Genomic DNA, 23469 nt, shown 5'->3' with positions numbered 1-23469 from the left:
ATTTTTATTTCGGGTATTTCCTCTCTGTATTTTGAAAGTAGTAATAACTTTCCTGACTGCACCCTTACCAGATTAATTATTCTATGTCACAAGGCGTGTGTAATGCTGATCACATAGCTAACTGGGAACCTAAACGGAAAATTTTGAGAACTGAAACCTTTCCAACCTAAACAAAAACCTTCCTCTTGGCGATCTTCCATACTCAATAAATGCACAATTTCAGCTGGGACGTTTTTTCCCTCGCTCTCTTCCTATCGCATCAATATTTAATAATGTAAATGTTCTGGAAAATATGCAGGATTAGAGTACCAAGTAAACTTTGACCACAAATGTGAATTTAAATAAAAACAAAATTTAATCTGCATCAACTGCCAAGTTTCCTTTCATCATGGATTAGCAGTCTACAGAATCAAAAGTCTCTCTCTTCAATATGGATCTACGATCCCTCCTCTCAATGTGATGCGCAATCAGTATTTCTACATAATTATATGTAAGATAAAAAAATATATAAATCAAAAATAACCCTGTAATTCCTCTCTCTCTATTCTAAAAATAGTAATCTCTCTTTGCACTGCGTCATTTCAAGAATAATCCCTGTCATACGACTCTTACATAATTCTGATGATGTAAATGTAACTAAAATACAAACTTTCAATAATAATTTTGCAGCAGTATTAATTATTAAAAAAAAAAGGCATTGAGAACGAAAACCGACTCAGTATCATTAATTCATCCTCAACAATAGAGTACTCGCTCATAGCCCTAGCTGGACTGCTGCTCTCTTCTTATCCCAGATCTATCCAAAATGTAAACATTTTTAAATAGACGCAAATAATGTGCCAAGTTGTTTGTGGACACAACATATTTACTGAAAATAAAATGAAGATTTAATCTGCCTCGGCCACTAGTTTCCTATTTATTATGGATTAACATTCTATGCAATCAAAAGTCTTTTTCTTTAATATGGATCTATGTTCTACACTCTCAACATTTGCTACGTCTTTTCCTCTTTTCTTTACATATATATATATATGTATTGAATTATATACATATATATATATATTGTGTATTCAGTACATATATGTGTGTGTGTATCTGTCTGAAAATTTTACTTAATAAAGTTTTTGGACCAAAATAAAACAAGACAAAACATAACATTCCCTCTAAAGAAAGGCGATCCAAGTATCACTAATACAGAAAATATGGTACAAGTACTTTTCATCATTAAGTAAATTAACAACATATTTCTAAAAACATTTTTAAGACTTTTTAATAGATTATTTCTTGTTTTATTTCACAATAAAATTTTTTATTTAACAACTGATATTAGTTCAGTAAAAAAGTATTAACACTTGACTAAATCCATCTTTAATTACAAAAATATACAAATGAAAAATGAAATTCGTTCTTTCAATTCTTAACTCTTTCGTTATTAATATTTGCTTTTACATACATAAATTTAGAGTCATTTCTTGTGATAAAATTTTAACTACATTCTGGGTACTTAAATGCATAACATTTTCAATTTATTAAACATCTTTATGAATCAAACATGCCATTATTAAAATGTACAAGATCTGAATGGAATGCATGAAAGTAATCTACACATAAAACAGAATAACAAAGAGTGTAGGTCACTGTACATTACATTTCAAGAGAGTGACTAACATAAGCAACTACTGACATCAGGTTGATGGGCTTGCTTTTGGGGTAATGGGTTTTCGAAATGACTTGTGGGTAAGATCTTGGGCAAAGGTGTGTCTTCTCTGAAGGGTCGTTGGCCGTCGTGAGACAGGAGAAGACAACGAAGAAGCAGTTCCTCGAATTGTTCTAGACCGAGTAACCCTTCCAGCAACAGCAATTTTGCCTTCAGTATCGGAAGCATTTGATGACAGATTAGCAGTGCTTGAAGAGGACTCTCTTTGCAATGCTTTAAAATAAACATATTAAATATCAGCAGTAATTTTTTAAAAAAGGGAAGAGATTTTTCATTCTTATTTACATTGTTAATTTAACATATGAAAAATAGTGCACAGCTGAAATCGACTTTGATACAGCTGAAATGGACTTTGATACAGCTGAAATGGACTTTGATATAAACATTGATACAAAGTTATTCAACACAAAAGTTAAGCTTATTTTAAAAATTTACAAACATAAAAATGACATAAGTAATTGCCCCATTAGATATTGGTTGAATACTTAAATCAGGGAGCATATTTTTTTCAGATTATCCTTTGACAAGCAGCATATTAGGGATGTTGTTTTGTGCCATTTTTGCTCGTAAGTTTACATGATATCAGAAACTTTATTCTTACTGCTGTAGAAAGAATTGCTTTGGATATGCTAAGCAAGTGTAGCAAGAATTTAACTATTGTTTGAGCTATTCATACATTTAAAAGCTGTCACATAGACCCATTAAATGTACAAATTGGAGAAGTTTCTCTTTTCCTTATTTACTATATGTCAAAGTTAAGCTTATTTTAAAAATTTACAAACATAAAAATGAAAAAGTTAAGCTTATTTTAAAAATTTACAAACATAAAAATGACATATAATAATATACCATTTTTTGTCATGATCAACTCAAAGAAACAATGAAGTGTTTACAAGCGAGCCAGTTTTAGATCTTCAGGCTGCAACAGAAACTTGAATCAGCCATTCTGCTGCTACTTAAAGGTTTCATGAGGTTGAACTTCATATGAGAAAGCCAATGGTTTCCATCCCACTCACTTAATTTTCCAAAGGGATACATTTAAGGTAGTGTCATCATCACATTCAATAGAGCCAAAAGGAAGGGATCATCTGATGAATCCAGATATAACTTGAACTATGTTTTTAGACATGCTTTGATCTAAGAGGAGCAAGGAACATGAAATTTGCCCTCAGAAAAATCCTCTTTCTCAGTTTCATGGTTTGGGTTGGAATCATCAAAAATGGTCACACCAAGTTGTATAGCTGTATATATTTAATGAAGATTCTGTAAGCAGATGATGACAATATCTGCCTGCACTAAGTATGTTCAGCTTAATCAGCAGACTTACATAATTTAGCACGTGTGGGATACTTTAGATTAGGATCATGCATATCAAAATGAATTTTACATTTATAAATCAATCAGTTTCTGAAAGCATATTCAATACAATTATTTTATTTCACTTTTTAACTAGATGGCATTTTTAATATATCTATACAAAGATTTTCTTCATGAAATAGCATGCTTTTTTAAAAAAGGATTAAATGGCATGGATAGGTATTGAAGGCCAACTTAAAGCATGTGAGCTTTATAAATATGCACTCAATAAATAAGGACAGAAGATGCACTGTCATACTTTTATTCAATTTTTAAATTATTTTTTTATTAAATTATCTGTTAATATTATTTGAATTTGTGTGAGTTGTTAGCAGAAAAGTTCCAGAGTTTAAAAAATTCTTACATGCCCCAATATAGCAGTTCCTGAGCTTTCGGAAGAAATATATGTTACTTGGACATCATGGTCATCAAAATCAAAGGATAATAAGAAAAAATATGCACACTAAGTTAATATTGCAACCAATGCCCAATGCTGTAATTATTTATTTTAATTAAATACACAAAACTGCATTTCTGCACATACATTAGTAACAAAAATACACAAATTCTGTGACTGACAGTGTGGTGCGAAATGGATATATGTTGGAATTTTGGGCTGTAGTGTTGTTTAAAGTGAACATATTTTCTGAGAATGATCTGTATAAAGTAGTTATGGCTCAAAGGCATCAATCGTTTAAGTGGAGGTCAAAAGTGATGAATAATTGGTAGAATCAAGGGAGGTCAAACATAATTGGAGGTCGCTCAAGTTTTGAATATCCCTCAGTGCCATATCAAAAGTTTGAAGCCACTTTTTAAGCACTGGTCAGTTAATAGACAGCCTGATCAAGGGTCATTAAGAGTAACAACTACATCAGAAAACCATTTTCTGTCATTTTTGGCTCGAAGAAACTGCCAAGCAGCTGCAAGAGATTTGGTTTTAGACCTTGAGGTTGCCACAGCCTATCTACTATTAGCTATTCTACTGTTGAATGAAGGCTTAATGAGATTGGATAGTATGTGAGAAAACCAATGATTTGTATCCCACTCACTCCAGCTTCCAAACAACCCCATTTAAACTGGTGCCATCATCATGTTCAAAGGAGCCAAGATGAATATTGTTTACTGATGAGTCCAGATAGTGTCTGAACAGTGATTCTTAACATGTTTTTATCTGAAGAGAGGAAGGAACACATTTGCCTTTCTTTGTCCATGAAATATCCCATTTCTGCAACCGCATTTTAGTAGATTTGGAGAGGAATCATAACAGATGGCTGCAGTAAGCTGCATATCTTTCAAGGAGGTTCTGTAACCTCTCGGGAATATGTGGATGAGGCACTGGAACCCCAAATTAGACTGTTTAGGGGTGCTGTTGGCCCAGAGTTTTAGATACTGAATAACAAGGCTCAACCTCTTTGAGCATAGCATATGTGTCACAGTTCTTGCAAACAGAAGATACCACTCGAATGGGTGTGCCGCCTTACTCAGACTTGAACGTGATTGAGCGTGTATGGGATGCCTTAGGACACCGAATTTTACTGCCCCAAATTCCTCCCCAGACTCTTCAGGAGCGGAAAAGTGCACTTTTAGGAGAGTGACACGCAATTCCACAAGACTTCATCAACACTTTGGTAATGTCTATAAAATCAAGATGTGAGGTACGCATATCTGTCCATGGTAACCATACACCATATTACAGAAAAATGTTTTCTACAGGAGGTGACTTAATTTTTCCATACTTTTCCAATGTCCATAAATTTAGTTTTAATTTCAATGGCTTGCGAATAATAAATTGCCAAACATAATTTATATAAACTAATGCTTTTGCACAAATTCCTATTAATAATTTTTCATTAATTATCAGTTATGTTTTATTTCTGTCATTATCCTTTAATTTTGGTGACCAGTGTATTTTGCTACATGGACATATGAAGAAAATCCGCAAGAAAGATTCAAAAAGATGTATAAAAAAACTACCATGAAATGCTGCAGCATGGAATGATTCAGTTGGGTAAGCCTTGTAGTGTAATGACATGTGAAACAAGGAAATTTTTTTACAGTGCCTTTGCAATGACCCCCAACACTAACTTAATGCCATAACAAGTAACTGCAGTTATTTGGGAACATGGAAGATCTACATGTACTAAGTTTTAGCATTTTGGTTCAAACTGCACTAAATAGTCATTGAGTAGTGATTATCATGAGCACAATGTTGCATACGATATACAGATAATGTAATTATAACATTTTCTTGGTTTCATATTAGTTTAAATTTTTAAATTTTAATTTTATATAAATCTGGAGAATTAAAAAAAGGCGAAAACATTCATGATATGACTAATATGCTAAAAAATGACTGCAACAAAATAAACTGATTAATTTCCTGATGCTTATATAAGTGAAAATTTGGTTATATGAAGATTCCAGATACACTCTAAGATATAAAAATTGACACACCACAGAACAGCCAAACGAGACAAAAAAACTGGTAAATATGAATCACATATATGAATATAAAAAGACATTAAAATTTCAAAAAAAAATGGATGATTTTACCTAAGAGCGAGAGAGAGCTAACCCCAATGAGAAAGTCAATAAAGTGTTGATCCATTTCTTTCCTGGATGCAAGACCACTTGCCATTGCATTAAATCATTAAGTTGGCAGATCATGCCCAGTAACTGGCCTGTGCAAAAAGCGTTAGTAGAGATAGGATCACAATAGTACCCTAAATGCCCCCAGACACTTCAGTGATGGCTGTTATCAGCTCAAAACAGATCATGTCTTTGAAAAAAATTAGCCTCTAGACATTGCAATTACAAGTCAGATGAGTCAGGCACCACTGCAATTGCACTTGACTGCACTTTTCACCAGCACTCATACTCACTAAGTATGAGTGCTGGTGAAAAGTGCACAGCACAATGTGCAATAAGAATACAAATTCTGAACTCGGAGTAACCTAGAAGTAGTCCCAGTTCTTATTTCTGAGCAGAATACATGTCTGATTGTTATTACAGAAAATTCAAGTGTTGTGAGAGCCGTTATGATAATCATCCATTCTGGTTGTCATCCAAAATTAACTCTTGTCTTCTTGACACAGAAATCTCTTAACAATGAATCCTCTTAACACTGCTATCAATACTATTAAAATCTGTGCACGTCTGTCTGTTTGTAATCATCCTCTCTTGAATTCCTGGTTAGCCATTTGATCATCCCCATCTTCGTACAACTTTAATTAGCTGAGATATTAATTAAAAAACGCTTTTCCAAACGATAAATTCAACATGCATTTTTCACTTCCTTTGTTGGGTTTTTCCCTATTGCTACGCACCAATTTCTTTTTCACAAATATATATGGAATAGCGCTTAGTTGAATTTCAAGACACATATTCCCTGATTAAAAAAATTTGTCAGAATCCATTGATACCATTCTCATCTTCATATGACTTCAGCTGAGATATTAATTAAAAACTCTGAAAATGCTAATTTGTATGACACTCAATAACCACTTTATGGATTTTTTCTTAGGTTTTCCCATATGGCGTAGAGATTTGGCACTGTGCCAATATGTTAAAACCTATATACCACAATAGGGATTTTTATTTTTAGATTTTTTTGAATAATGAATTGTTCTAGCTTAAAATTATTTGTTATTTGATTTTTTTACCAGCAATTTCTCAGTAAGTTTTGGTTATCAAAACATTATTTTGAAGTCTGATTAAAAGATAAAGTTTTACATTAAAGCATTAAAATACCAAGCATCTTCACAAATTTAACATGGGAACTCTTTTAGACATGAACAATGAATAAAGCGGGCTTACTCGCTCAGCTGGTGGGCTTGCCCACTAGTTATTTATTAATTCCTATCAACAACATTTAATAACTACATTACTTCCGTATCAAGTGATTCTTCAAATTACCCACATAGCCTTTTTTAGCTTATATTGCAGTGGTAAGATGTCTTTTAAATCGTGCAATATAAGTGTAATGAGTGTGATGAGAAAGGCATTGTTACAATCGAAATGAGTAGTTGCAATCAAAATATAATGGAAGTTTTGCTCCTGAATTCAAATTTCTCTGCTTCATATACATTCAAGAAGTTTATTTCTGCTGCACTGACCAGAGGCTATTCATTCGACAGGTGCCAAATTTGAATCATTTTCATACTATGTAAAAAGGTATTTGAATGCAAAAGATTATTATAATCAGATTGTTATTTTTTTTTCCTGGTGCATTGTTTTTCGTGTTTTAGACTACATATGATCTACTTTATCAAACCAGAAAATTTTACACATATGGAAGGTGTCTAAATAATTAGTACCAGAAAAATTTGGAATGCTATTTATTATTTACCTTTTTTAGAAGAAGCAGATAGAGGTGGTGATTTTCCAATAGCCAATGATCTCGTAGAAACTTTTTCTTGGGATCTAAAAGCAAAAATATTTAATCAATGAGAATAATTAGCTTATTAGCTACATAATTCCATGCCTAAAATAATATAAAATTGCACTGCTCTTAAACATCAAGCAAGTGATAAAAATTCTGAATTTTGAAATGTTTAGATTTCATTGGATGATGAATTCCAAGTGATTTAGAAGTGAATATGTAATTCTGGAGAGTAAATCTTAATAATTTTTGCAGAAATATACAAATTGAGTATAGGCTTAAGATGAAGCCTTTCTGAAACCTTTGATTAGATCATTTTAATTGCTGATAGAAAAATTTTATAAAAAGATTCTTGTTATTTTTTTGGTTATATAAAATCAATCATTGGTCAAAGAAAATGACTGGATGATTTTCAGTACTAAGATGCTACCAGTCAACTTAAAACAGGAGAATCTATTAAAGACAAGGCAGGATAAAGGTGAAACAGTGAGTGAGGTACTTGCCTCAAGTGCACAAATATGAGAGGCACACACTGTATAAACAAATTAAAAAATTAATAAAAAATATTTAAAAAATTAATAAATTTATTCCCTTCCCTCATATATATTTTATGTAGTTGAAATCAGGTTTTGTGCAGCACATTAATTCCAAGAATGGAATGGCAAGAATTTTGTGTTACAAAATTACCAGTCACATGAACAACATTGCCCAACCCAAAAGTGTTATGATCCCAGTCCTATTCACAATACTGTAAATAGAGAACAGTTTCAAGTCTTTAGCCTCGTATTAAATTTTAGCTGAACTCTTCTAGAATTGCAGTGCATCTGGAGGTGAGGAGAAGGAATTAGAAGCTTCTATCTCAAAAATACAATAAAACTGCAGAACGTTTCAACAACAAATTTTAGGATGTTTTCGAGTTAGCAAGGGAAACATATATTTCCACATAATCTGTATACAAACAATAAAAAACAAGAAACAAAATGCAATAAATATATAAATGTCTCATATACTGCTAAGAACTTCTGAAAGAAATGGCAAGTTCTCAAATAACATGACAAAACACGTACAGAATGAACATTGTTTGGTGGTTTTGTTCTACGGTGAATGTTACTGCAATGCTAGAAAGGCTGTAGAGCAGAATAGATAGAAATTTCTGTCACTCAAGTATCTAGCAGCATAAACTATTTCCAGTATGACTTGTCATCTTAAAGGAACTGGAGGTGTTGTGGATCCAGTGAAAATGAGTAAGCATATGGCAATGGTAAATGCTGTAGTATGTGCTCTTTCCTAAGTCCAAAATCCAGCACAAGATATCAACGAAGCTTATGCATATGATAATAAATGTAGCAGCAGAGAACCACCCATACAATACTGTAGTCTGTTACTTTAAAATGAGCATGAACACATCAGCAAAGGACAGCCTTTTTTTGTGCAATTTTCAGGGAGAAAATAAGCAGTTATTTTTACCTTGGTTACTATTATTTCACATATCTCTGCTTTTTCACATGCATATTTCATAGAACTCTGCTTTTTAAATGCAAATATTAAACATTAATCGAATCTGCATATACTATAGTATAAGTATTTACATTTTACTTAATAGTTTTAATATCATGCCCAAATTTATTGCATGGAATATAATGCTGGATATCTATTTACATGAATAAACAAGAAAATGATTTATGATTTGGTAAGAAAGAGGCAAAGAGGACAAACCTGGCTCTTGTCAGAGGTACATATTTTCTTACATAACCAGAAGTACACCTTCCTCTAAGAGACTGAGCATGCTGTCTTAACCATTCTTTTACCCCTTGGACTGATAGGAAAGGAGAATTGCTTATCTGAGATTTAGGATTATGGCCAGACGCATCCAAAATTGAAACCAATAATGATTCCCCTATCTGAAATTCAGAATATTGAGATAAGAAATATAAAGATGCATTCATACTTAATGTAAACGAAAAAACTTTTTTTCAATGGCAGAATATCTATATAAATACATTTTACATGTAAAATGCATGAAAATACAACTATGTAGCTGTTGTATTCCTCCAGCATCACCTGCAACTGTCCTCCAGCCACAAACTTACTAAGTTGCAGAAACAGTAGGAAGCTACATAGACTGTAATGTCTTTTTTAGATTAAGTAATAAATAAATATAAGCAGTGATAACTTTATGTTTTTCTGCACTGATTACTTTCCACAGTTCAAATAACTGCTTTGTTGGTTCAAGTTTGAATAAATTGCTTGATAATTACAATCTGATGCTTAGCTGGATATTGGCATACCAGTCTTCCCTCCAACAAATCCCAAAATGTAGCTCTCAGACACGAATTAATTATCTAGCACTGTGTAGTATTTTACTAACTTGTTCTTGTTTTGAGATGACATTTTCGCTTCATTTCTCATTAGTTATGGTAATGTATCATAATCAAGAAAATGTAGTTGATCTCAAAGATCAGTGAAAAACTTTGCCAGCAGTGGAGTGTGAGGAATTCAAATTCTCACCACAAGTTACCCCTGGGGATACATTTATTCCAAAAACAAAACCAACAGATTTGGTATCAAGTAGATTGAACAATACAAATATTTACCATAATACTAATTTTATATACTTTAATTGCAAATGACTTCTTGGCCATACATAATTAAGCACATAAAACTAATCTATGCTTCCAAGATGCTGTTTTAATAATAAAAGCAAAAGTTCATTAGAGCAAAATTTGTAAATAAGCAAAAAGTTCCTGATAAGAATTATACAGGTTCTTTAAATTTAGAAATATAAAAAGGCATCAAGTATTAGGTAACAAATGGTTTAAATTCTTAGGACACATTTGGAGATTACTAGAGAATTATTAAGGTAGATAATAGATGAGATAATTCAAATTTCAACTATGATATCAAAGACCCTATTATTTCACCAGCTATTTCATAATTTAACTAAACTATAGTTAAACCATTTCATAACCTAAAATTTCACATTGATGCATACTATATTCATTACAATGTCTCATTCATTTAGATCTTGATCAATAAATAATAGAACACTTGAGTCAAAAAAATTTTGAATTCATAATTTGTAATAAAACCATACTAGTGCTTTTTCAAGAAGTCATGGGTGATTTACTATAACAATATTAGAACTGACTTCTTCATCATCGCTATACTTCTTACACGAAATCTCAAAATCAAAGAAAATATATTTTTTCTTAAGTATATACAGCAGTTTTTTTCCCCTTGCTACAAAGCTCTTTATATGGGATTATTAACTGATTTAATCAGCAGCTCTTTCAGTTACTTTAAAGTGTCTTCCCCTCATATAAACATGGTAAGTGTCAATATTGGGTCATCCCAAAACTTCTGGGATTTTTCAAAACAAAGTGTGTTTTTGTCTAATTATTTTGTTACTGCTGATATGGAATAACCTTGATTTGCTTTTTTCTGCTCACATTGCATAATTCTAGCATGTGTCATAGCATAATATTTGTTTCAAAATAGTGCTAAGACTAGAGAAAGTTCATTTTCATCATATTATGTTCTTTATCATGTTATGTTATTTCAGAAAGAGGAAATGAAAAAATATTAGTCAGACTGCTTGTAAAATTTGTGATATACAGTTCAAACCCCGCTATAATGAACTTATGAAAACCTATAATGAAGGGACTGGAATTTTGGTTTGCAATATCTAATTTGATAAGAAAAGTAAATTTTCTCACTAAACTATAAAAACGATGTTTTTATATTTGTAAGAAAGATTCAATACATTTTCAAGAATATTCTATGTCTTTAAGAAGTCTTAAAGAATGCCAAACCCTCATTCAGATGACAGAACTTGGATAGCATTTATACTCAAAAAAGAAAAAAGAAAGAAAGAATAAACATAAAAAATATTTATTTCGAAAAGACAAATCAGGTGTATAACCCACACTCATAATATTCATTATTTCCTCTTTTCCTAAATAGCAAAAATTTCAAAATTTCCATCGTATCATATTATCAGCTTTGAATAGAGCTCTGTCTAATAACTCAGTCAAATACTTTGAATGGAATCAAAGAACCCACTTACATTCTTTGGTTTAATGGTCATATACACCACACACAAAAAACACCATATGGTGTGCATAGTCTGTTTTAGAACACAAAGAAATGTAGGGTTGAACATACAAGAAAAACATGCAAAGGTTATTTTCATTAGAGATGGAATGTGTAATATGTAGTCCAATATCCTAAATGTGAAAGCTTTTAATAGCTAGTAATTTTTTTATTAAAATTTGCAGAAATTCTAGAAAAGATATGGAAAAAAAACCCTTACAATCATATATCCATATAGTTAATTATATCCAATTTTCATGTCCCTGGAAGGTTGCTATAGCAATAAAATATAACATGTAGCATATAGGAAATTGGATGGGACTAAAAGGTTCATTTTGGAGTAAAAGGTTCATAGTTATAGATTGAGGTTTTCTGTAGCAGGGTTTGAAATGGAATGCATATGGAAAAAGTGTTGTTTCTGAAGACACAGTTCAAAGGTGATTTGAGAGGTTTAAGCATAGATACTTCAATCCTGAAGATGATGTCTACTTTGGATGACCATTCTCTGCAAACAAGAACTTATTAAAAGAAGCTGTCAATGAAAATCCAAGTTATACTGTTCAGGAACTAACAGACAGAATAAAGATTCCAAAAAGTACAGTGCATGATCATTTGAAGATGATTAAGTATGTCAGCTGCTATGATGTATGGGTACCTCATACTTTAACAGAGCAAAATATGCTTGCTCAAGTTTTGACGTGTGATTGTTAGCTGGAGGGGGGCAATAGAAGAAACTCCATTTTTGAAATGCTCATTACCAGAGATAAGAAGTGGATACTGTACAATAATGATACGAGAAAAAAGATTATGAGGTGTTGCCTTCCATCATGACAATGTCCAGCTCCATATTTCAATGAATGTCAGACAAAAACTTATTGAATATGGCTCAGATGTTCTCTAACTTAACCTTGTACTCACTTAACCTTGTGCTCTTGGATTTTCATCTCTTCAGATCATTTCTAAGTGGCCTGGAGGTCACTTCTTTGGAGACTGCTAAACAGTACGTTGATAACTTCTTTTAAAATAAAGTTTTAATAATACAATAAATAAGCTTATAAATAATAAAATAAATAAACAATAATAATAATTACAATAAACTTATAAATAAAAATTTTAAAAAAGGAATTCTCCAACTGCCCGAGAGATGATAAAAACGTCATATGGTCATAAATGATGCTTATTTGATTAGATATGAAAATTTCTTATGTTTTTGTACTGCTTAATTTGTATTTATCAACAAAAACCACAGAATTTTTTGGATGACCCAGGATATTCACTGATAATGTTCCACAGTTTCAGCAACTGTTGTATAATATAGTTTAAATGATTAATACAATACTGACTAATTATTTTACGTATGAAAGTATAGTTTGGAATTTCACTTCTTCCAAAGCTGTATTTCCTGATGGCTTTCCAGAGGTGGATAATTAATATTTTGAATTTCACAAGAGTAACTGCATGTTCAAAATTTTATTTGAAGAGCAAATGATATTTGTTGCTCAAATTGAAGCAATTGTGAACAGTAGACTAATCATACCACAACACACAATACAGATGAATCTAATATTCTTACTTCAGGCCATTTCAGCCTAGACCATTAAATGCATCATTAAATGGTAAAGAAAAGGAAGGTTTATTGATTGATAATAAGATAAATGCAGAAACTATCACATTAGTTCAATTAATTTGATATAGATAACAAATACATTATCTTGATAATTTAAGCAAAAGTACAAAGGTTTGTTTGATGAAGAAAATGTATTTAAGGGTTTCATTGTACTAATTAAAGAATATAATATCTCATTATGTGACTGCGGATGATTAGAGGATTTCTGAATATTTCTTATGACACTCCTCTAAACTTTGGCAATAAAATTATAATTTTTTTAACAGTAATAGTACTTTACTTAACAAGAATTTAAAAATCTCATAAACGGCACTTAACAAGAATTTAAAAATCTCATAAACATGTTACAGGTTATATTTTTATTATTTTCAGACAAAGAGCACAAGAAATATAATAATAATATTAGAGCAACATACATATTAGTGTTTAATGGTATAAAAGCAAGAAAAATAAATAAATAAATAAATTATATTGGAAATATACTAACATGGAAACACAAAAGATTTACCTGGTGATAAATTTCAGGAGTGAAGAAAACTTGAGAAGGCACGTCATTTGATCGCTTAGGTCTTTTTTGATTAGCATTATAACGACATGTATTGTAATTGCATTCTAAAGTATAACTGAAAAATAATGAAGAAATAAATTTCTTAGCATTAATATTTTAATCTCTTGTGCTTGCATACACAGAAATAGTTATTATAAATTATACACATGAAAAAATCCTCACTGGTCAGGGTTTAAATTAAACTAGCAAATAAGTATAATTTTTTGAATGAAATCATAATTTAAGTTGCAGCCCCAAATAAGATGAGCTCCAATTTTTTTTACACTTTTTTTTTGCCATTAACTTAATTTATTATTATTTCACCTTTTCATATTTTATTTAATTGAAGTTATTCATTATTTATTATTTTATTTATTTTTTATTTACTTTCCTGATGGCTTTCCCTAGGGCTGCAGTTACTTCAATTTTAGAAATTAGCTCTGCTAGTGAAAATACAGTTACAAAAAAAAAAAAAAAAAAAAAAAAAAAAAAAAACTAAATTTACATGTGCATAAGATTAATTTGTTGCAAACTGTCACGTACAAATAAATCACTGACGACTGTAAAAAATTACTTTTATTTGAGACCATACTGTAAATTTAACACATTAGCATAAAATCTGAAGAACTTATTTTACAAATAAACTTGTGTTACATATGAAATTAAATTATACATGTAGTTCTTTAATTGCCTGCTGCATTAAATTTAAACGCACTCAGAAATAATTATCAAATCCCTTTTATATCAGTATACAAACCAGTTGTGTAAGTTTTCCCTGACTGCCTCAAAACAGTGCAGGTTTCTAAAATAAAATCGCCTTATAACCCCAATTTATACACATCAATCAATCTTCTCCCAGTCCTGAGGAGGGTATTGGAAACAGGCAGTACTGGACATCTAACGATTTCACTTCAAGAACAAAGGATTCACGTGTAGTAATCAATACGGCTTCAAACAGCAATCTTCAACCATCCATGCAATTTAAACAGTCATCAACCAACATCACTAAAACAAATGCCATTAAGTTTAATCTGCAATACTTAGCCTAGAACTTTGACATGGTTTCAACTCGCCATTGTGGCCCTCTATTCTGCATGCTTTACGGCACATAAGCTGCCCAAAGAATCTTTTCAGCATCATAAATGATTTCTTAAACAATGGCAGTAGCTTATATAATAATACCCTCATCTCTCGAAAGTAAATACGTGGATGTCACGGGGTGTCCTGTATGGGTGGAGACATTGAGAGCATTGCTTTCAATAAAATAAGTAATTAAGACTGGTCGTATAACTCAAAAACTAGTACGCTTGCTGACGACATTGCATTTGTCGTGAACTGCCACTGCGATACTCTAGAAAAACTGAAGAACCCAAACCGAAATATTTGAAAATATATGTAAAAAGCACCAGCGGGAAATCTCCCTACTAAAGTCATAGGTCATGGCAATACACTAACCAGGCCAGACTATTACCAAACATCTATCTCTGAAAATCGCGGACGGAAGAATTCAAAACGTAAAAATGATAAAATATCCAGGAATTCACACTGAACAAACGCAAAATTGTATCCACCATCTAAAGGAGATCAAAGCACACACTCACTAAATAAGATTCAACCTATAACGAATGAACAGATATAACTAGGGCCTAAACCTCCATATAACCAAAATTTTATATGACGCCGAAATAACCAAAATAGCGCCACCATTTCAGCCATACCTATGGCTGAGCGCAAAAAGAAAATTCTAACCTCAATTCAAAAAAAAAAGAAAGAAAGAAAATTCTAACCTCAATTCTCCCGTTATGCATAAAATAAACGTCAATTTATTTTATGCATAACGCGTGGATTTCATACAACTTCAAGTGCTGCGCTCAGTATCGTTGCCGGATTAACACCTCTACATCTATATGCTACAGATGAAGCTAGTTATACAGGAGTCATGCAGTTAAAACATTTCCTTTGATGACCACCTTTAAACCTTAGAGAAGTGAAGAATACGAATATCGTCCCCTCCCTATAACAGGCATGTTATTCTTCTGTATAGAAGGATAAAATTTCAACAAGAAACAGCACAATCCATCAGCAACAAAACCACGGCATTAACGGATGGCTACAAAATACATGGAAATGTTGGATGTGCAGTTTACCTAACTATGCAAAAGAACCTCAAAAATTGTATATAATGGCAAGGATAGCTAAAAGACAATAACTGCATTCATCAAGCAGAACATCAGACTCTGAAATAAGGTAAAAATGTGCCGCCACCCATATGAAGTTCGGTATCATGAATAAAGCAACCCTCACCAAGGTTGTTGGGAAACCCATGTAAAAGTCTTAAACTTGGCAAACAATCGCACACATCTATAAATATGACTGTATTATGAATTTGAGACGAGGTAAAGACGATGGGGTTAAAACGTCAAATTTAATAACGGTTAACAGTAAATTATTTTTCGATTTTTTAAGTGTCATTAAATCCTTTTCCTCTGACGAGTTTATCATTCTTTTTTATCCACGAATTCTAGAATTATGATTAATGTTTCATCCATTTAAGCCATCGATTTCAGGTAACCATACAGCGTCACACGCATCGGAGCTTTGGAAAATTTTCCAAATTCCCGATAGCCCTCTTCGTTTTTGATGATTACTACTTATCAATTAGGCTGTCTCCTCTCTCCCTATCTCTCTCAGACTTTCCAACCATTTACAAAATGGTTTAAATATCAGCTATCTGAAGTCTGATAAATGGAATATCTGACGCTTCTGCAAATGGAAAATTCTGGAAAGCTTTTAAAATCTTATAAGAAGGTCAAGAAAATACTCAGGAAATAATTGACCGGATTTTCATAGAAAAATAGTTTATGTAAAGTTTATGATAGTAATAGTGGTCAAATTGAAAGCTATGTTTCGATGCAAAAATGCTCGAAAATTTGCAAGCATTTTAAAGTGAAGCAACCTGCCCTGATTACCTGCAAATATGAGTTTCTCATATCTTTCTGTATATATATTTTATTGTATCAATAATTTTTCATTATTTAATATTCGTGAGAAGGTTAAGTAAAAACTTTACGCATGTAGAGAAAATCTGTAATAAAAATTAAATTATTAAAAGATCTTACCTATGAATAATTCCAGTGAGTACATATAAAGAAACACGTCCACTTCCTTCTTTGCTCTGAATGTTTGAATTGGACCCAGAATACATATTCTCGGCAGAAAAATTACACGCAGAGAAATCAAAATAAGGACAATTGATGGACATAAGTTTTGGCAGAAACATACACTCAACCTACATAAATGAAAAATTTTAATCGAATGCTATGGCAATATATATACTTATAATTGGCATATCAAAGCATAGAATTAAGCTATCAGATTTTCATTCTTTGAGAAATATTTAATTATAACAATACGAAAAAACAAATGGTTATCATTCCGTTTTTGCATACTGTTATTCAGTTATTATATTAATAATCATATATCGAGGATTAAATGCCAAGTCAATATAGAATGCAAAAATTTTAATGCTAAACAACCATTTAATTATGAATCTTGAATTATCCACATGTGATGAACTATCTTATAGTACTCAAGACCTCAAATTATTATATTCTACCCTTCTAGTCTATTTCTCTCAATAAGAAATACAAGTTTCGGCTTTGGAACTGTCATCAAAAAATAGGATTTAACTATATGACAGCATGCTTCTTATGAAATTGTGGAAATCTATATAAAATAACATGATTTTTTACTAGAGCTAGTTTAAGTATATGGTAATGTAAAAAATACCTTCTACATTATTCCCAGTGAGAAAGTTTAAATAGTATAATTAAATAATTTCAAAACTACTACTACTAATAATAAAGAGTTTAAGTTGGAAACAAACTAGGATGACAATTCAATCTTGAAATACAAAAGGATGATCAACATTGCAGTCAACGTTTTCTTAAAAATAATATAAAAATTCAATGGCATTACATATTAATTTCTATACGAGCCAGTTTCCCTTAGAAAGTCCTCCACGAAGGTATCCCTGCCCTTAGGCAGATAGCCCTAGTGTGCTTTGCCGTGTTCTCAATGCACCACCAACACTATATTAATTTCAGCACTGTAAACATTAAATAAACTATATTACAATATAACTATTCTTCAAAAAATATTGATAGTACCATAAATCACTGATAATTTCTGCGCATTTTTCCACATTGCGATTTCAAAGAATGTCGACTTAAGTGTGAAAAGTAAAATGCAAGTCGTTAACAGAAGAATTTAAAAATTAATTGGGATAATTTGATCATGTTGAAGTAATCATTAAAGAGAAAGTATTAGCACAAAAAACGAAGCAACCTAAACAACTTACATTGAAAGAAATGTTTAATAAAGTAAACAAATAAATATTAAGTTTTTTTTTTTTTTATTTTGATACCCTTTAGATCATAACTGCTCTTTATTTCATAAATTACAGTTTCATATTTTTAATTGCATAATTTCTGCATTCCATCTTACCAGATTTAAATTGATGATCTATAATCAGAAAAAAAAAAACCCTAATCTGGAATTGCCGAAGTCCCGAAGAGTCCAGATTTCGGACTTTGTACTGTATAAAAATTAGATTATAAACCTAGCCAAAATATTTGCAACCAGTAATGCTGCATATTTTGATTGCAAACGTATCTTGTTCTTAACATGTTTTTACAAGAAAAATATTGACATTTAATTAATAATCAGTTATAATAATAAATTACTTATGTTTTACCTCATTCATTTGTTTTCTTCCTTTCTGCACTTTTTTCTGTTGGTGCATGCATACTAATAAAGATAACTCATGCCACAAACATACCATTAATTTAAATTATCATTTACGCTTAATTAATTACTGTTTACAATTATGCAAAATTAAATTTTAATCAGATATTGTTTTAATGCATACTTTTAAAGCTAGAAGAAAATATTGTTTTTTTATACTAGACTCAAATGTGATTTATTTAAAGAAAAAAAGAGTGAATTAACAAATGTGACGTAATTTCTTCATCAATCTGAAAATCCAAGAATCTGACAATTTAACTTTAACTATTTTTTCTACAGATGCAACTGTACTTAATGAAGACTTTTCTTTACCTATAACTTAATTTTTGAATGATTGATATTCAAATGCTGTGTATGATAACTCATCTTATATTAAAAGAGGTAAAGCTAATACACATTTAACTGCAATTTAGCAAAATAAAAATTCTGATGATTGACACTAAAAGTTTGTGGTCGTTAATTATTATTATTGTTGTTGTTATCATTCCCAAAGGAAAATAATAAATTAGAATTAGCATAAAAAATAATTTATTTTGATTGTAATATTTCAGGTGCTCATTTAAGTTAGAAAAGTACTTAAATTTTCTTTATATTGATAAAGACTTAACAACCTAGCACGTTGGGCTAGCATCGGAAGATCCATGGTTCAAATTTCGATGGGGCAATAGCAAATTTTCTGGCCTGAAAAGTCCTTAATGTCTTAAAAATCTAAAAAATTACATCAAAATTTTCAATGAAATAGCTTCCTAAACACTAATCACATCATTTATTTATGTCCTAAATTCCAATTCGGAGAACAATTACTGATTAAAATCAAATTATCCTACTCAGCTACTTCTCTTTCGATTCACTCAGACATTCACCAAGATTCTAAATATGATAATGCTAATGGCTTCGTTTATTTAAACGAACAAATAAAAAATTCTACAGAATATCGTATTGTCATCATAAATACGTGTCAGAATCTGCACGATAATCGGGTTGCTAGAAATGGATAAGAAATTAATATAAAGATTTGGCCCACATAAACAGAGAAACCAAGTTAAATAAAACTGTCAGAAATTTCGAAAAACATTCATTTGGACAAGTCTTTCCCGCTCTCTCCGATACCGTGGAGATAAAAAATTCCGCGACGATTAATTAACCTTTAAACAAGGGTGTCCGCCAAAAACATCGCAGACGAAAACGTTCTGGGGAAAACAACGCAAGGCATATCGTGGTAAAAATAAAGCACCTACAAATCATCGCATGACGATAACATCGCAAACATGCAGTTTTCATTTTTATGTTTCATTTTTTGAATGAACTAATAATCCGATCCCTAAAGATCCTTCACCTTCGGACTTGTCAAAAATAAAAACTGCGATCAAATCTTCGCAAATCATTTCAAGCAATTTAAAACATTCGCTTATCCCATCTGTTGCGAATTGTGCCAGATTATATGCTCTTCCCAAAATTCATAAAAGTGGTATAAGGAATACCAGGCCTATTGTATCAAATTTAGGTACTGCCTTGTATCCATTAGCTAAATATTTAGTTTCTAGATTTTCAACTCTATTAGAGAATAACATTTACACTATAAGAAATTTAATAGAGTTTGTAAAAATGGCTAAAAACATTTCTCCTAGTAATTTAATCATGATTTCTTTTGATGTAAAATCATTATTCACCAATGTCCCAGTGGAGGGTGCATTAAGATGTCTAGAAACCAGACTTCACGAATTTCATTTTTCTTGCATCGAAATTGATGAGCTAATTTCTCTCACTCAACTCTGTTTGAAACAAACACATTTTGTTTTCCAAAATAAATATTACAAGCAAACTGAGAGATTAGCCATGGGAAGCCCCCTCAGTCCCATCCTGGCTGATATCTACATGCATTATTATTAATCAAAATTGTTTGAAACTTTACACTTCCTGGCATGGTTCCGCTACGTAGACGATACTTTTACCCTGTTTGAAAGTAATAAAGATGATTTAAATAAAGTTCTTTCAAAAATGAATTCTATTGATCCTGCTATTCAGTTCACTTTTGAACTTGAGACTTGCAATTCTCTTCCGTTTCTTGACATTCTGGTCACACGTAACACATCCAACTTCAGTACTACGGTTTACGGTAAACCTTCATCGGTTTGCCTTCCACCACACTTTAAATCATGTCATCCGACTAAACAAAAATTAGCTTCATTTTATTCCTATGTTTCCCGTGCTCTTCAAGTTTGCTCCTCCAAACTAGCCCTTGATGAAGAACTAAATTATTTAAAAGCAATAGCTATTGACAGGGGCTTTTCACCCAACATTATTAATCAAGCAGTTAAAAAATTCTCTTCTCAACACACTAAAAGGCACACTCTTGTTTTAGGAGATTATAAAAATTCTGTTGTCCTTCCCTTCTTTCCATCAATTAGCTATAAAGTTGCACATATTTTGCAGAAATTTAACTTTCGGGTCGTTTATTCTCCCATCAATAAAATTCCGAGTTCCATACTCAAGGACCCCATTCCGGATATGAATTCCTGGGGTATTTATAGGATTCCTTGCCAGTGTGGTTTAATTTACATTGGCCAAACTAAGAGAGCCTTAAAATTTCGCGTCAAGGAACATGAGGCATATGTTAGAAGAAAGGAAACACAGAAGTTTTCAGTTGCTCAACATTGTTGGTCCGAAAATCACACTTTCAATTTTTCTGCTGCCAAAATTATTCAAAAAACATCTTCCATTGGAGAATTGGATTTTCTAGAGGCATTTCACATTCATAAAAATCTTTCTGTTCTAGTTAACGATCCTAACTCCAATCCAAATTTGCCTTCGGCCTTTAAAGAAATTATGTTTTAGTTCTGGTTTCACCAATAGATGGCGCCACTTGCTTATTATTGTCCAGGCTTTCTTATCTTATCTAATCATTATTTCCTATCTTGTTCATTTGCGGTTTTGCAGCTGAGGATGGTGGTTCGGTAAAACCATCGAAACTAGTCCTGTGAAAATTTTGTAAATATAACGCTGATTTTTGTTGTTTGACCTCTGAATTAGTATTTATTCGGCGTGTTATTGTGTCTGAACTAATAAGTGTTTACTGAGAAAGTAAGAAGGAAACGTAAGCATTTAAAAAATTGAAAATGAGTAGAAAATTAATGCAACTTATAGCACGTAATAAAATTTTAAATTTACAGAGTTCATTGACAAAGGTTATTAATAAATTAATCTTATTTATAAAGTTTTACTCATAATTTTTCATGAAAAATACAGCCTAAAAATGTTTACGAAAATGAAGATAAATAACTTTATGAGGTTCCCTCTCTAAAAATCGCTTAGGTAATTATCAAATTACTTTTTTTTTTTTTTTTTTTTTTTTTACGTTTGTTAATCTGAAACTGTTTTGGTGAAAATTACACCTTGTTTTGTTTCCGTTTATTCTTAAAGTGTCAGTGTCATTAACATTTCTTGCACTTCCAAATATTTATGCGAATATGTATTTATAAGTTTTAAAACTTGAAAAACGTATGTGTGCGATGTTATCGTCATGCGATAATTTGCAGGTGCTTTATTTTTTACCACGATATTTTCGACGACGATGATTTTAAGCTGTGAGGTTTTTGAACCGCTTTATTTTAGACGACGATATTTTGTACCACGATGTTTTAGAAGTGCGATGTTTTTCTCTTTGATTTCTTTTCTCCCACGATGTTTTGTACCCTGACGTTTTCGGTTAGCGTTGTTTTGTCCGCGATGTTTTCGGCTGAAACCAAACAAGGACTTGCAAGAGAAATTAAGCACTAAATTATAATAATAATTATTATAAAATAATAATTCTTGAATTTTGAAAACATTACTGTGGAATATTGTATTGTCCTTCCTCATACATATGTATAAAAATTTTCAAGAAAATCGAGTCGACAGGAAGAGGTCACTAATAAATTTAAATACTTGATCCAAACAAACAAACAAAAAATCAAGTTAAGCAAAACCAATCACAAAGTTTACTTTCTTTAAACATAATGCAGCAACATAAATTTTCATTAAGTTTTTATCCGCTTAGAAAAACTCTAATTTTGCAAAATTTTTGTAATACTTACGAGAATAACTCATATCGTCCCTGTCACTAAAATAGGCTGTTCGTTAAAAATACAGCAACTTTCAGAATGGAGGAAACGGGGGGGGGAGTATATAAAGTCACATGTATGGGGAAAAGAGGTTAGGAATTCTCGTCCATGCAGAATTCTCCACTTTAAAGTATATCATGCAGTTACATTTTTTATTTTTCTCTGGCATGGGGCATTAATGTAAAAATGGACATATTTCAATAAACCGCCTAATGAGAAAAAAAGGGGCATATATGTGTATGTAAAAGTGTTAAAAAAGATCATTAGTTATTCATTTTTCCTAAGCAAAATAAAAAACAATATTGGAAATACCATTTTATCAACATCAGGAAAATAGTTTCCATAGATAAAGCAACCTCTTTTAGAGGCATGTCCATGCAAATCGAAATAATATGCTATTCCACTCTCCTCAGGTTTCAAACATGGAACATCTTTCAATAACTTAGAAGCATCTCCTTCTCCTAATCGCATTTCACAATCAAAGGAAGATGAATCATCAGCATCGCTTGCTTCAATACAATTGCACGATGAGTCACTTTCAAGATTTATCTGTAATAGAAACACATTCAAATTCATTTATATAATAGAATTTAAACAAACAATAAATGAAATTACCCTTATAACCAACATAAAAATTACACGCGGAAGATGAAGAAAATGAGCTGTGCTTTAGTTTAAAAGTTAAGCCTTAACTGCAAACATCAGAGATATTAATGAATATTCCTGCTCTGTTGTAACGATCACAAATATCCTCCAGATACACAGTAAAGTATATAAATTTTATCTGAATTATACATATTTTCAATAAGAATAAACATAAAAGCATACTTTATTTTCAGGAAA

The 23469-nt window shown here is 31.4% G+C and overlaps 1 protein-coding gene across 2 annotated transcripts in view; it reads right to left on the bottom strand.

The window, feature by feature from the left end:
• Positions 1–1252: 1252 nt before the first annotated feature.
• The window catches only part of LOC118204614 (cytosolic carboxypeptidase-like protein 5), an 80602-nt gene continuing 58385 nt past the window's right edge, over positions 1253–23469 (bottom strand). For both annotated transcript variants that reach the window (XM_085811472.1, XM_085811473.1), the window contains 6 exons: positions 22939–23175; positions 16840–17009; positions 13682–13796; positions 9171–9355; positions 7422–7495; positions 1253–1930 (listed from right to left, as the gene is read on the bottom strand). In XM_085811472.1, coding sequence (XP_085667598.1) covers positions 1686–1930; positions 7422–7495; positions 9171–9355; positions 13682–13796; positions 16840–17009; positions 22939–23175 — 1026 coding nt within the window. In that variant the 3' untranslated portion in view covers positions 1253–1685. The remainder of the gene's footprint in view (positions 1931–7421; positions 7496–9170; positions 9356–13681; positions 13797–16839; positions 17010–22938; positions 23176–23469) is intronic.

The sequence above is a fragment of the Stegodyphus dumicola genome, chromosome 2 (genome assembly GCF_044657685.1).
Source record: "Stegodyphus dumicola isolate Sdum_Otavi_A_Nest chromosome 2, ASM4465768v1".
NCBI classification, from domain to species: Eukaryota; Metazoa; Arthropoda; class Arachnida; order Araneae; family Eresidae; genus Stegodyphus; species Stegodyphus dumicola.
The sequence above is the reverse complement of the archived record's forward strand: the minus strand, read 5'-3'. Positions and strand labels throughout refer to the sequence as shown.